The following is a 15,276-nucleotide window of genomic DNA, read 5'->3' on the forward strand; positions in this document are numbered from 1 at the left end:
TTAAGGAAAGATTGGTTATTTAAAATGGAGATTTTTCAGAAAAGAGCAAGAGGTTATTATTATGGCACATGGGAAAGATGCCTGTTTGTTTGTTGTTGTTGTTTTTAAGATTTTATTTATTTATTTGACAAAGAGAGAGAGGATAGAGGGAGAGTCCAAGCAGGGAGCAGCAGAGGGAGACTGATGTGGGACTTGATCCCAGGACCCCAGGATCATGACCTGAGCGGAAGGCAGTTGCTTAACCAACTGAACCACCCAGGCTCCTGAGAAAGATGGCTGTTTAGTTAAAAGAATATGATTGGTTGTAGGTCAAGTCCTCATGAAACCATCAAGGTTGTGTGAGGTAAAGATTAAAGCCGCTTCCCAATGCCACAGTTTCTCCCTGTTTCAAAACAGCCTTGTCCAATAGCATTATCATCTGAGCAGACAGTCCTATCATCTTCACTTAATGTGGATGAATTTGTTTGAAGAATGCAAGATGTAATTGCTAATGTCTTCAGATCTGTAAGTAATACAGATAGGTTAGTGCCATACTTGATATTTTATTTAAAAGATGACCACGCAAGTTGTGTGCCTTTGAGGGCACATGGTAAGTGAAAATGGCATATGACTGTAGAACACATGACTGGAGGGCCACATTTCTGTTTCTTCCAGCCATCAGAGCTGTCCCGGTGGTGTCCGTGTCCAAAGCAAGCTCGCTTCTTAGGGAAGGGGAGGAATTCTCTGTGATGTGCTTGGTCAAGGATGTGTCCAGTTCCGTGGACTCCATGTGGATCAAGGAAAACAGCCAGGTGAGTGGCTTGTTGCCTTTGTTTTTCTGAATACATCATTCTCTCCATGTGGGAGATTATAAGATTTTCCCTTTAACGGGTCTATTCATTGTCCTGGCAAGGCTCAGCTGGTGTATCTCTCTGAGGTGGGACTATCTGGGCGTGTGTCGAGATGCATCGTTTCTCCTTTCAGAACACCATATGTGGATGTGTACATTCATTATTTGTGACAAATGCATGTCATTTTGTCAATTTATTTTGAGAAAATCTAAGAGAGGACTTCAGACTCCTATTATTACTGTGTGCTGTCTCTTTGACTTTCGTAGAGAAATTAAAAAAAAAACTTCTGGTTAACCGCATAATCTTTGATTTTTAAGACTATTAAATACATCTAGACCAGATGATTTAAAATATTGGGGAAAGTTGTCAATTTTTTTTTCCTTTCCATATTTAAAATGAGAAAATGGTCTCAGATACCGACCAAGGAGCTCTTTCCTTTCCCACAAAGTGGCCTGTCCATTTGAGAGATGTGTTTCTTTTTGTATTGATCTGACTTACCCCCATGAGGCTGGTTACCTGAGATCAAGTTGCTAATGGTTTTCTATTTGTTTTAGTCACTATTAATAAAATGGTTATCTTTAATCTGAAACATTTGGACATGTTTAAGTTCTTATTCATTTAACACATGCATGATGAATGTCTACTATATGTTAGGTGCTGTGTTGGGCATATCTTAAATAAATTTTAGCCAGTTATATGATTTTTTTTTCCTCTTTCTCTCTCTAAATACTCATTAGTAGCAAGGCCTTTCAGATGTCTAATCTCCCAAATATTTCACTTGAAAATTTCCATCAACTGAATATTCAATAACTTTTATTTGCATAATCTTGGCCATCTAGTTAATTAGCTGTCATGGTGTTTTTTCTTCAGGAGACATATATGCATTACATTGGAGAAAAGAAATAGTATATTTTCCTCTTCTCCTCTTCCTCTTCTTCCTCCTCATTCTCTGTATTCCACATTGGCAATTTCATGCCTGTTTAAAGAATTTTTTGCTCCATAAGTAACCATGGTGAATAGCATAATACAAAGTACTATGATGGTATTCACATAGACTTGTGATGGATGATACCTTGCTAATGAAACCTGCCCATTGACTAGGAGAATAGATTGTACTAGAGACTTGTTCTTTCAAACCAGTGGCTCAGAAAAGAAAGTTTTAGTTTCTGTATCCTATAAGCTAATAAGAACAACAGCTTACATAGGGATTTTTGACTTAACTTATAGAACACAATCCTGTATTAATTGGCTTTCTATAATCCTTGATTTCAGATGAGAGAACAGTTTGGACCATGTGCATATTTGAGCCTCTGTATAACTTGAAAATTAGCCTTTTTTCGATGAGAAATTAAATTGCCCCAGGCAGTTTTGTTCTGAACCATTTTTCCCAGGAGTCCCGCATGCCATTCCCAATTAATCCACTGGCGCTGGTAGATAAGCCTTCAGTGTTGGGAGCCCTTTGGGGAAATCCCAGTGTGCACCTCAAGGGTTAAGGAAAACCAAATCACATGCAAACAATATGTAATGTGTGACTTGCAGATGGGGCTCATGGCTCTATGCCAAGGTTCATCCATGACTCTTTTGTTGATATCCTTTAGCTTCATTTGGAATATTTAACACTGTTAACACTATCAAAATTATCTTTAAAATCCATGGTATTTGATTCTGATTGTTTAGAATAAGTTTAACTCACAGTGAAATGGAGGATAAAATGACTGTTCTAGAGTTTTTACAGTCATTTGTTTTAAAATGTCAGAGTCTTGGAGTTTATTCAACATCCTTGAATCTTGGTTAGCTTTTCTAATGCGTCTACATCCTTGTATTTTTACTTTTTATTATGATATGTGATAGTATCCTGAATTTCGGTCTTCAGGTTTTGAAGGTGTTGATATTGTCTCACTTAGGACCAAGCTATTCTCCCAGCACTGATGTGTTCATTGTTCCTGCTTAGCTCCCTCTGGTAGACCCTTGGGCTCTTGCAAGAATTAGAAGGAAGATATACCATAAATCTAGAATGTGGTATGTTACCCGTCCCTGTCAGTTTCACTCTGTCTTGGCAGAGATGTCTGTGACCTGATGCACTGGGAGAGGACAGAATAGTGTTACCTCACCTTGCTGTTGATCTTCCTCATTGCTCTCCTCCAGTGAAATGGCAGATTCTGCCAATTATTAGAAGAATCTCTTGAAAGAGAGCATCTTCATGTCTGCATTGTGCTTCAGACTGGAAAGGACTTTGAAGACCTTTGCTTTCTCATTCCCTTTTATTTATTTACTTAAAGATTTTATTTATTTATAAGAGAGAGAGAGAGCAGGAGGGAGAGTCAGAGGGAGAAATAGACACCCCACTGAGCAGGGAGCCTGACATAGGGGTTCGATCCCAGGACCCCCCCAGTCCCAGTTCATGACCTGAGACAAAGGCAGATGCTTAACCAATGGAGCCACCCAGGCGCCCCCCTCTCATTCCCTTTTAAAAACAAAAGCTGAGACTAGTAGTATCCTTGACTTGCTCAAGATCTCACAGTTACTTAACAAAGCAGGTTTCTCTTCTTTTTATTTCAAAACATTCAGTTTTGGCAGTCTGCTCTTATGTATGCTCATTTTAATGTAAAAAAAATTTTTCCAAAAATATAATAACATGAAAAAAAAAGAGAGAAACAGATATAATTCCACCATTGCATGTAGCAGTGCTGTGCAATGGAAATAAAATGTGAGCCTTCTATATAATTTAACATTTTCCAGTAGGCACATGACAGTAAAAGTAAAATTGATTGTAGTACATTTTTTAACCTAATATAGCTAAAATAGTATCTTATATAATTACTATAAAAAGTTATCAATGGGTTATTTTACATTTTTCATATTAAGTCTTCAAAATCTGGTACATAGTGTATATTTAAAATGTAATTTGGACCTCAAGCATTCTAAGAGTTCAGTATCTTTATGTGGCTGGTCTTTATAAATGCTTTATTGTCTACCTTTTTTTTTTTCATATTTCTTTTCTCTCTGCCTTGTGCATATGTATTACCATGTTTGAAGTGTTAAGGTACCCTTAATTTATGCTTTTTAAGTAATATAAACATTTTCCTTATTTTCACATTTGTAATTTCGATATTTGGTATACCTTTAGGTCATTTCCAAGACTTTACTGCAATAAATATTTTGGAGCCTTTTTGTTTGTTTGTTTGTTTGAGTCATTTCCTTGAGATAAATTTGCTGGAATTGATAAAGGGGTATGAACAAACTGCCCAGTTACTTTCCATAAGGATTGTTCTGATTTATAGTAATGTCAGAATGGTCTAATGCTAAAAGTTCACCACTGCTTGGCCTGTGAATTACCCTTGATCTCATTCCATGTCAATATCTGGTCCTGTTTACTTTCTTTTCTCAGTTGTTTTTTTGTTTTTGTTTTTGTTTTCAATAGGAATGTGGTTTTTTACAGAAAATTGGAAAGATGCAGAAAGCTGTATGGTGCTTCCTTTAGTATTTTCAGAGTGGCTATAGTTTTTATTATGTTTTATTCCCGTGATGTTTTCCATACCAAAAAAAAATCTCTCCATGTCTTGTCTGTGGACAAATAAAATGAGTAGAATGGTGATATCACAAGAGTAAATTTGCAATTTTTTCTCTTCTACTCATGCTTAAATAATTTGGGGCTTGGTCTAACATATCTCACATACTTTGGAACCTCTTTTTAGAAGCCAAAATTCTGCACAGTGAGAACTGTAGGTGCATTTCCAAGTTACTCTTAGACATTGTGACTCGGGGCGCCTGGGTGGCTCAGTCAGTTAAGTGGCTGCCTTTGGCTCAGGTCATGTTTCCAGGGTCCTAGGATCGAGCCCCACTTCAGGCTCCCTGCTCAGCAGAGAGCCTGCTTCTCTCTCTCCCTCTGCCCTGCTGCCCTGCTGTGTTCTCTCTATCTCTCTGTCGAATAAATAAATAAATAAATAAATAAATAAATAATCTTTTAGACATTGTGACTCAATTTCTCTTCGTGAAAATAATATAAATGTTAATGAAATAGAATATTATTATTAGCGAGGTGTTTTCTTTCAATCACTAGGATATAGGATAAAAAAAGAGGCCTAACAGCAGATACCGATATGACCTCACTATGCTGACTCAATGTAAAATATCAGTATTCTGGAATATTTCTTCTAGAGTAACTTGTAAAATTTGGCCCTGTTAAAAAAAATAGTGCCGCAGAGAATTTGGAATTATGTATGCCACGGTTATTATGAAATGAATTTTCATGTTTTTTTTTCAATCATTAATAATGACTATCTTTCAATATAATCCTGTAACATGAGGTGTTCCAATGACAGACTTGTCATTGATGCTTTATTATTCTTACTTAAGGAGCGTATAATGAATGTTAATATGGAGAAGTTAATTGCTGCTGTTTTTAATTTATCTAGGAAAGATCCTGAATCTAAATTTTATGGTAATCTTTGATTTTTATTTTTTTCTCCTTCCGAAACCAGCAGACTAATGCACAGACGCAGAGTAATAGTTGGCATCAGGGTGACTTCAATTTCGTACGTCAGGAAAAGCTGACTATCCGCTCAGCTAGAGTCAGTGATTCTGGAGTGTTCATGTGTTATGCCAATAATACTTTCGGATCAGCGAATGTCACAACCACCTTAGAAGTTGTCGGTAAGTCTCTCTATGGGAATGTATAAATTACTAGCAGTAGTGGAAGAAGAAATTGCTAGATAGTTGCCTTTTTTGTTAATGGAATGTTGAGAGATGACTAGAAATTTAATTGTCACCACATGAATGAATGAATGAATGAAAGTGATCATTGTCGCCTTTTCCAACTAGAGCACAGAAGCAAATTCTACCAGTTTTAATAAAGGGGAAGTGGAAAGCTGTAACTGTGTAACTGAAGTTGTTTAAATGGGTCATTTTTCTGCCATCCACCTCCTTAGCAAACAAATACAATGTTAAGTGGAACTTTTTCAAAAATTCTAGGCCTTGCTGAATGACTTGAGCTTGGAAATGGATTGTAGACTTTCTGTATGGAGGAGTGCAGATGCTGGGAGCTGAAAATATTTCTCTGAATCTTTTAGGGAGGCAGCTGGGCCTTTGGTTTCTCTTTTTATCATTTATGGGACTAGTTTGTTTGATGCAGGAAGGACTGGGTTGGGCTTCTTCTTCCTAGTACACCCCTTACTTTTCTCCATCCGCCAACTTTATAGGCCGTAGCATAAGCCTTCAGGAAAGAGACCCAGTAGGAGCTGACACACTGGTTCTAGACAGCATCAGCTAGATCTTGGTTCCCTAGAGTCCTAACCCCATCATAGCTGATGTGCACAATGGGTTTAGCCTTTTCTTCCCTAGTCTGGAAATCCCACTAAATATTTATTTTCCAAGGTCTACTTAATGAGCGCAGAACATAGTGAATGTCCTGGATGTTTTTGATTTACTGGAAATAATAATAATTTCTAAATTATGCATTTTTGTCTTTTGAGTATCGTTTGAATTTAATCTATTTTCTTGCTTTTTCAATGCAATTATAGTCTTAGTGCTTGACTTTTAAGTACTTATAGGGTGGCAGATTTCTTCATCACGAGGGATAATAAAATGATGTGCTATTTGTTTTCGTCTCTCCTCTTTTCCCCATGTTTCTTCAATAATTCATGAAGCAGTGTTAGAGGTCTGTGATTTATCCCACAATAATCTCATATAATTTTGGCATTTCTGCCCATGTTGTAATGGAAATCATCTCACCAGACTAAACGTGGAGAACACCCTTTACTTGCAGCTAGAGTCCACGTGCAGAGAGTCTTACTTTTTCCCTAAACGTGATTGGGAACCATTTATTAATTTGAATAGAAAGCGATGCTTTTAAAATATTAAACTCCATAAGTGCTAATTTGCTAAGTTGATTAGGGAGCATGTTGATCTATCAGCTTCAGCTCCAGAAAGCAATTAGTAAGGATGTTTTGAGCGTATTATTGTGTGTAATCAGATTTTTAAAACCCATTCATCAATTTCCAAGAATATAGCTATGTAACTGGAAGGACTTGTGGCTGGGAAACCTGAATCTGGTTTTGTATTGTTTTGGGATGGGTTGGGATGAGACAAGAACAGGAGGAGACAAGAGAGGAAAGTGATTTCTTTTGGGAGCTGGGGGTGGGAGGCTTGGGGTTGGTCCTTACCTGGTTTTGAGTAGGCGCTGTGTGCCATCTAACTTTCGAGGGTACCCTACTTTACCTCTGCCTGCATTTCCTCTTCCATGAAACACAACCTCTAACTCCAGAGGCTGCAGAGAAGAGAAAAGGCAATAGATTTGGTTTATAGAAGTGCTTGGCATCGTGTTTGTACTTGATTCAATGTTAATGCATCACCAATTCCTTAATGCAGAAGCACCTGAAAAAGATCTTACCGTAGGTTAAAACCCTGATGGATTTCTTTGATACTAGTAATTCCTATACTTCATGCATTTGAAGCCCTATTCCACTATAGGACATAAAAGTATATTGAGCCAAAGGACTCTAGAAAACTCAGGAGGAACTTAAGTATTTTACATATGGTGATGATACAAGAACACTTTTCAGTGTAAATAATGTTGTCTGTAATATTGAAATATTTTGCATTGTGCAGAATTTTGGGATTTAGGACTTTAAGAACATGAAAATGTAATGTAGCACTCAGATGAAACATTTATTCCCTCCAAATTAACCTAAATTTGCTTTAAAAATAGCAAGGGGAGTTTCATTTATGAAGCAGGTATTAGAACAGGGTGGTGGTTTTCATCTTCAGCATTCGCCTGGGTGATTTCTTATTCCCACCTGTCTCAGATCCTTTTCCATCGGTACAGTTGGACGCCTTTTATTCTGAATCTATAGGAAACTAACCGGCATTAAATACTAGAATGGCAACTCATGTGAGACCTTAATATAGTCAACCCAATAGTGCCAAAAATAATGACTAACAATTTTAAATTTTATAATTCTTAAACTTTGAAAAACAAATGGAAGGATAAAATGAAAACCCTTCTGTAATCCCACCAATGTGATTTAACTGTTTATAAGATTTGGTATATTGGGACGCCTGGGTGGCTCAGTTGGTTAAGCAGCTGCCTTCGGCTCAGGTCATGATCCCAGCGTCCTGGGATAGAGTCCCGCATCGGGCTCCTTGCTTGGAGGGGAGCCTGCTTCTGCCTCTGCCTGCCATTCTGTCTGCCTGTGCTCGCTCGCTCTCCTCTCTCTCTGACAAATAAATAAAATCTTAAAAAAAAAAAAAAAGATTTGGTATATTGCTTATATTTTTGTATACAGCAGGGTTTCGATTATACATAAGATTTTAAAAATATTTTATTTATTTATTTGAGAGAGAGAAGGAGCATGAGTGGGGAGAGGGGCAGAAGGAGAGGGAGAAGTGGGTTCCCCGCTCAACAAGGAGCCAGAAGCAGGACTCTATCCTGGGATCCTGGAATCGTGACCTGGGCTGAAGGCAGATGCTTAACCCACTGAGCCACCCAGGCGCCCCTATACATATGATTTTATTCTTTCTCTCTAACAAAGTATATAGAGAATCTAGGGTATATGCTGCTGTAAAAAGAGGCTGGCCTTGGCTTCTCACAAACCTGTGTTCAGATCTGGGCTCTGCCTTTGGTTAGCTGGCTCTTTAGCTTTCCAGGACTGGATATTTTTCATCCATAAATTAGGAGTTATGTGCTTTCTCTCTTAGTATTGTTATAAAATTAAATATTTGTCATAATTATTCATCTAAATGTATACTAAGGTACTTAGGGCAGTTCTTGGCCCCTAGTAAACATTCTGTAAATGGTGGCTATAAAAATTATATTGGAAATTATTTTAGTATAGTCTTTTCAAGCTCTTTCTTATATTATTATATTATAGCCATTTCGGAGGGCTGCTGTATTAACCAGTTCTCTGATGTAAAAAATTACTATGTCCAGGGTCGATGGCCATTCCTTCTGTATGCAGTTAAACACTGAGAAGTGTTCTCAGATGGGAGTTACAGGGTTAAATGGGAGAATAGATAATTATAGAAAAATCTATATTGCTACATGCTTTCTGAAAGAGTTGTGCCAATTTACAGTCTGTAGTTCAGCGTGCTACTTTTACCACACTTGCAAAATTATTGAGTTTCTTTCAAATTAGTTTTACTGTTTTTCCATAGGATGGATATACTTTATTTTTTAGCAGCTTTATTGAAGTTTTGCTATTTTTAATAAGTGAAAAGTGAAGCCTTATTTTAATTACTAGTTTCAATATTTTTCCATCTATATTTTCATGTTCTCTTTCCTACTGTCTTAATTTTACTATAGAGACATTTAAAAATGCTTATGTATTCAGAGTCTTAGGATTTTTATGATTTTATGATTATTTTTTCTTCTGTAGTTCCTAACAAGCCTAGAAAACTGCTCCCCCCTCTATAGAAGAAGTTTGATAGGAGTGAATTCTGTTGTTCAGTTAAAAATACGGTATGGTTATTAAAATGCTGTCCTTGATTTCATCTGTGACTTACAATGTGATGAGAAGGTGTAAGTTTATTTTTCTTTAAATAGTAAATGGTGTTCTTTCAACATCTTCATTGACCATTAGGGCTGTCTTCCTCTTCTTGGTTTATGACACTTTCCTATCACATATACATTTATATTGGGTCTGGGTAGGGGCTAACTAATTAGTCCAAATGCTTTTTAACCTAGGAAAAATCAGGACGAGTCATTCTAGATATATGATAAGGAGCTAGATCTTTAAGAGAGTTGTTTGAGAGACAGAGATGGGAGAATAAACATTTCAGGTGTGTCTGTCCTCGCCTAATGGCTGTGATTCTACAAGAGCAAAAAGAAAAAAAAAAGGTACAATGGCCAGTTAAAATCGTCTTGTAATTGCCAATTAATAACCTGAAACCAGTCAGTTATCTTTGTGATCCAGAGATGAAGTTGTGTTTTCTGTTGCATAGTTGTGGGTAATAGTTTCTTCCTGTTTTGCTCTGTTCTAATTAGATAAAGGATTCATTAATATCTTCCCCATGATGAATACTACAACATTTGTCAATGATGGCGAGAATGTGGACCTGATTGTTGAATATGAGGCATATCCCAGACCTGAACACCAGCAGTGGATTTATATGAACAGAACCTTCACTGATAAATGGGAAGATTATCCTAAGTCTGACAATGAAAGTAATATCAGGTAAGAAAAGAGCCTTGCCTTGGGGATTAGACATCTCCCCACGCTTCTCTTGGCTTGCCAGATGTTATTTCTGTTACCCATAAATGGGAAAGGACACCTGATAAAAGAAGTTTGGGGCTCCTTCCTGAGCCCTTAGACCAGTATTGCCTTTGGCTATATGTTTAAAGCACACAAAAAAGTCTGGGCAATGGGGTGCCTGGGTGGCTCAGTGGGTTAAAGTCTCTGCCTTCGGCTCAGGTCATGATCCCAGGGTCCTGGGATCGAGCCCCACATCGGGCTCTCTGCTCTGCGGGGAGCCTGCTTCCTCCTCTCTCTCTCTGCCTACTTGTGATCTCTGTCTGTCAAATAAATAAATAAAATCTTTAAAAAAAAAAAAAAAAGTCTGGGCAACAGTATTTGCATCTCTGGTATGGAGGATAGTTCAAAGCAGGGACTGGCATATACTAGGGACCCATTAAGTAATTTTTTAGAGAAAGAGCAAAGTCGATGCTTTGAATCCTTTTTTAAAAGCTGTAGAAAAATAGGCACCTGGGTGGCTCAGTCTAGGTTAAGCCTCCGACTCTTGATTTTGGCTCAGGTCATGATCTCAGGGTCATGGGATCCAGCCCGATGTTGGGCTGTCGGCTCCGTATAGAGTCTGCTTCTCTCCTCTCTCTCCCTCTGTTCCCCCGGCCCAAAGCTCACATGAGCATATTCTCTCTCACTCTCTCAAAAAACAAAACAAAACAAAAAAAACAAAACAAAAAAAAAAAAACTTTTTTTTTTTAAGATTTTATTTATTTATTTGACAGATAGAGATCACAAGTAGGCAGAGAGGCAGGCAGAGCAGCAGGCAGAGAGAGAGGAGGAAGCAGGCTCCCCGCTGAGCAGAGAGCCCAACCCGGGGATCGATCCCAGAACCCTGAGATCATGACCTGAGCTGAAGGCAGAGGCTTAACCCACTGAGCCACCCAGGTGCCCCGTCAAAAAAAAAAAAAATCTAAAAAAAAAAAAAAAAAACCAACAAACAAACCCTAAACTAAAAGAAAACTAAGCCTCATTCAGTAGTTTTGGGCCAGGCAGGCAGTGAAGCCAAGTTCTGTCACATCACATTTCTCCCCCCCTTTTTAAAAAATATTTATTTATTTATGTATTTATTTAAAATATTTATTTATTTGAGACAGAGATAGAGCACAGGCAGGTGGGAAGGAGGGAGAGAAGCAGACTCCCCTCTGAGCAGGGAGCCCAATTTGGGGCTCCATCCCAGTACCCTGGGATCATGGCTGGAGCTGAAGGCAGCCACTTAACTGACTGAGCCATCCAGGTGCCCCTATTTATTTACTTTAGAGAGAGAGAGAGATTGAGAGTGCAGGGAGGGGCCGAGAGACACTTTGGCAGATTCCCTACCGAGGTTGGAGCAAATACGGGGCTCGATCTCACAACCCTGAGATGACCACTTACAACTTCGAAATCACCACCTGATCTAAAACCAGACACTTAACTGCCTGTGCCACCCAGGGGCCCCCACACCTTTCATTTGATCCTCAAGACATTATACTGAAAACGGTAGCAATCGTAAAATAGTAGAAAGTGAGATAAAAATAAATAAATTAAAATAATAAGAAAATAAAAAAGTAAAATCATTCAAGTCGCTTACTCTACGTAGGCTACAGGTGCTCTTGTGGTGCTGTGCTGTTCTAAGTACCTTCCATATATTAAGTCAATAATTCTAGTCTTCACAAATCCCATGGACAGGCGCTCTTTGATTTCTGTCATTTCTGGAGAAGAGGAAAGTGAGGCACAGTGAGTTAAGTAACTTGACCAGGATCAGATGTCTAGATCTAGATGCCTAGATAGACTTCGTATTTTTTTCCAGTCAGGAGGTATGGGCTGTTGTAGGGCTGTGGGTGAGAGGTGACGCTGTCCCGGACCAAGGTTCAAGGGCTAGAGGGAGGAGGATGGATTTGGGAGGTGTCTGGCTACCTCTTTAGTAAGACTCAGTGATTACGGGGCTGGGAGAGAGAGGTAGGAGCTGAAGATGCCCTTCGGGTTCTCTGTCCATCAGCCATGTTGGATGGTGAGGGGGGATGCCATTCAAGGAGGAGGAAGGGTTGTGGGGGCAAAGACAGTGAGTTTGGCTTAGGGTTTGTAAAATTGGAGGTTTGTTAAATTGGAGGTTGTCTCGAGTGGAGACGTTCGGGTAGGAGACATTCAGGTAGGAAGTATCCCAGGTCAGGTTCCCTAGAAGCAGAGCAAAGGGATTCCGGGTCAAGGGCTTCATTAAGGAAGAGAGAGACCTGCCAGGCAGTAGGAGAGCAGGGCAGGGAGGGTAAAGTAAAGAAGGAAAGAAAGGATGGATGGGTAAGTGGCAGGCTGAGCGCAGGGGCCCTCTGGAGCAGGTCCCTTCCCACAGGCAGTCACTCATCAGCTGTCGACCAGGATGGGTAGTCAACTTCAAAATGGCGTCAGGTGTCCCAGGGCAAGACTTGGGAGTAAGACGTTGCAGATGTGAGTCATTATTAGCTGTACCCACGAGACAGGGGGCTGGGGGCATGAAAATAGCTTTGCAGAGGAGGCATAGGACCAAGAAGTCTGAACTAGAGGTAGAGATTGGAAAGTCGTGAGCAAACAGCAAGTAGTTCAGCGGGAGAGTAGCTTGCTCAGGGTGGGGCAGTGTGAGAGGAGAGGCCAACTAGGCCGCTGTGTATGTCAAGACGGCTGTGTGGCTCCAGTGGGTCAAGGGCTGTGTGGGGCGCTCCATCCCCACCCATGCCCATGTCTGTAACTCCCCTGGCACGCCTACGTGCTCTGTCTACGTGACTATAGCTGGTGTCCTTGCAGTGAAAGGGAAGCTCGAAGAGCAAATCCTGCAAAAGACACTGGGAAGAAGTAGTGGGGTGAAGGGGAACCTGGAGCTTATGGTCCTTGTGAGAAGGAAGCTGAGGGCCCCAGTGTTGACCTGGCTGCGAGGGTCCCACATCTCCACGTGGACACCTGCCAGCCTGGCCAGGTGCTCGGTGGTAAAGCACAGCAGGACGGGTGAGTTAGGGACACTGGTGAAGGACTGTGGGCAGAGAGGGACGTGGGCATGAGGACAGCCAGGGAGGGGGAAAGAGGCTGAAGTCTCCAAGAGGTTGCCTTTGGGCTGAGGAAGCCTCTCCCCACGCAGCCATTTGTCCCAAATTAAATACACGCGTCTGTGTCTGGATTTATTAATGTGGGTCTTGTTAATGCTGAGTGAAGTGAGTCCTGTTCGTCCTCGAACAGGCATGTATTTCCAGAGAGAAACTGGAAAAGACCCACATTCAAGGCACACCGTTCCTGGGGGATTGAGTTCTTCTCTTTTCTCTCTTTCTCTTTCCGTAGATATGTGAGTGAACTGCATCTCACCAGATTAAAAGGGAACGAAGGAGGCACTTACACATTTCAAGTGTCCAATTCCGATGTCAACTCTTCTGTGACTTTCAATGTTTATGTGAACAGTGAGTAAAGCGAATGGTTCCTTATCTTTTTATTTTTTATTATTTTAAGTCATGGCTGGTGTTTGTAACAGCTGCAGAACCGAGCTCATTGCGTACTATGAAAATAACGAATGTCTCATGATAATTTTGACCTTAACAAAGACCCCGTGGTTTGGTGGTTGGAAGAATGTGTGTGAGGACCAGTTCCTTGGCCTACATTTCACTGACCACACGACCTTGTGGTGGTCACTCGGATTCTGGGTGCTGCCTTTGAAGTAAACAGAGGAGCCATAGAAGTTAAAAATAACAGGCGTTTGCGGGAAAATGTATTGTTATTGATTGTTGAAACGGGAGCCAGAGGTTGAATAGGACCTGGTGGTGTTCGTTGGGAGAGAGATGCTATCAGGCTCTGACATGATTTCTTTGTCACAGTGCTTTCTCTTTCGGGGTTGTGACATTATTTGTGTTTAGGTTGTTCTCCCACTAGGATGAATGCAGTATCGATCAGGCTCGACAAGACCCTTCTGCAGAGCACGTGGGTACTGTGGGAGAGGGAGCAGGTGGTTTAGGAGGGAGCAGAGCTTGGGGCACGGAAACCCAAACGCCTAGGTTCTGCCCTGCTGCGTAACATCGTAGAGAAATGTCTTTGCACAGAGAGTGAGGCTGAGGGCGCATGCTCACCTGCAGGGACTCCTGCCCCGTGCAGAGTTGCTTCCTGGTTCTACTCTGGGGCCTATCTGCACCTCCAGGGAAGGGAGCAGCGTCTGCCACACTGCCCAGGGGACAGGAGACCTCCAAAGAGGTAGAATTCCAGAGGAGTGGTCAACAAGATGACCTTGGGAGTTAGCCATCCTGGGTGTGTGTTGGGTGGCTGGGGGTGAGGAGACAGCCTGGAACATTCCCTAGGGAGCAACTTAGAAACTCTGCTGAGCCCTTTGTGTGTGTTGGGCTGCAGGAGGGCCTTGGGAACAAAGGATGGGTGCCAGTTTCTTGTCCTCAAGGAGCTTACTGTGAAGTCCTTGTGAAAGTTACTTTCTTTTTTTTTTTTTTTAAAGATTTTATTTATTTATTTGACAGACAGAGATCACAAGTAGGCAGAGAGGCAGGCAGAGAGAGAGGAGGAAGGAGACTCCCCGCTGAGCAGAGAGCCCGATGCGGGGCTCGATCCCAGGACCCTGGGATCATGACCCGAGCCGAAAGCAGAGGCTTTAACCCACTGAGCCACCCAGGTGCTCCTGAAAGTTACTTTTTTTTTTTTTTTAAAAGATTTTATTTATTTATTTCACAGAGAGAGATCACAAGTAGATGGAGAGGCAGGCAGAGAGAGAGAGAGGGAAGCAGGTTCTCTGCCGAGCAGAGAACGCGATGCGGGACTCGATCCCAGGACCCTGAGATCATGACCTGAGCCGAAGGCAGTGGCTTAACCCACTGAGCCACCCAGGTGCCCTGAAAGTTACTTTCTTTTTTTTTTTTTTTAAACATTTTATTTATTTATTTGAGAGAGAGAGAGACAGTGAGAGAGTGCATGAGCGAGGAGAAGGTCAGAGGGAGAAGCAGACTCCCCGTGGAGCTGGGAGCCTGATGCGGGACTTGATCCCGGGACTCCAGGATCATGACCTGAGCCGAAGGCAGTCGCTTAACCAACTGAGCCACCCAGGCGCCCTGAAAGTTACTTTCTTGATGCTGCTGCTCAGTGGTATGGGGTGGGGGACAGAGATCCAGCTACAAATGAAGACAGGAAAGTGATACTCAGGGCAGGTGTTTGATTGCTAATCTGGAGTCTTTTAACGGCACCCTCATTTCCAAGAACAAGGTGTTCTTAGGTGTTAGATAAAG

The 15,276-nt window shown here is 41.0% G+C and overlaps 1 protein-coding gene across 4 annotated transcripts in view; it reads left to right on the forward strand.

Moving 5' to 3' along the window:
- The window catches only part of KIT (KIT proto-oncogene, receptor tyrosine kinase), an 85,231-nt gene that overhangs the window by 40,640 nt on the left and 29,315 nt on the right, over window positions 1–15,276 (forward strand). For 2 of the 4 annotated variants that reach the window (XM_047719324.1, XM_047719326.1), the window contains exons 4-7: window positions 655–791; window positions 5,312–5,483; window positions 9,811–10,000; window positions 13,346–13,461. In XM_047719324.1, coding sequence (XP_047575280.1) covers window positions 655–791; window positions 5,312–5,483; window positions 9,811–10,000; window positions 13,346–13,461 — 615 coding nt within the window. The remainder of the gene's footprint in view (window positions 1–654; window positions 792–5,311; window positions 5,484–9,810; window positions 10,001–13,345; window positions 13,462–15,276) is intronic. The other 2 variants (XM_047719325.1, XM_047719327.1) reach the window with 1 other exon arrangement.

The sequence above is a fragment of the Lutra lutra genome, chromosome 2 (genome assembly GCF_902655055.1).
Source record: "Lutra lutra chromosome 2, mLutLut1.2, whole genome shotgun sequence".
In the NCBI taxonomy this organism is placed as follows: domain Eukaryota; kingdom Metazoa; phylum Chordata; class Mammalia; order Carnivora; family Mustelidae; genus Lutra; species Lutra lutra.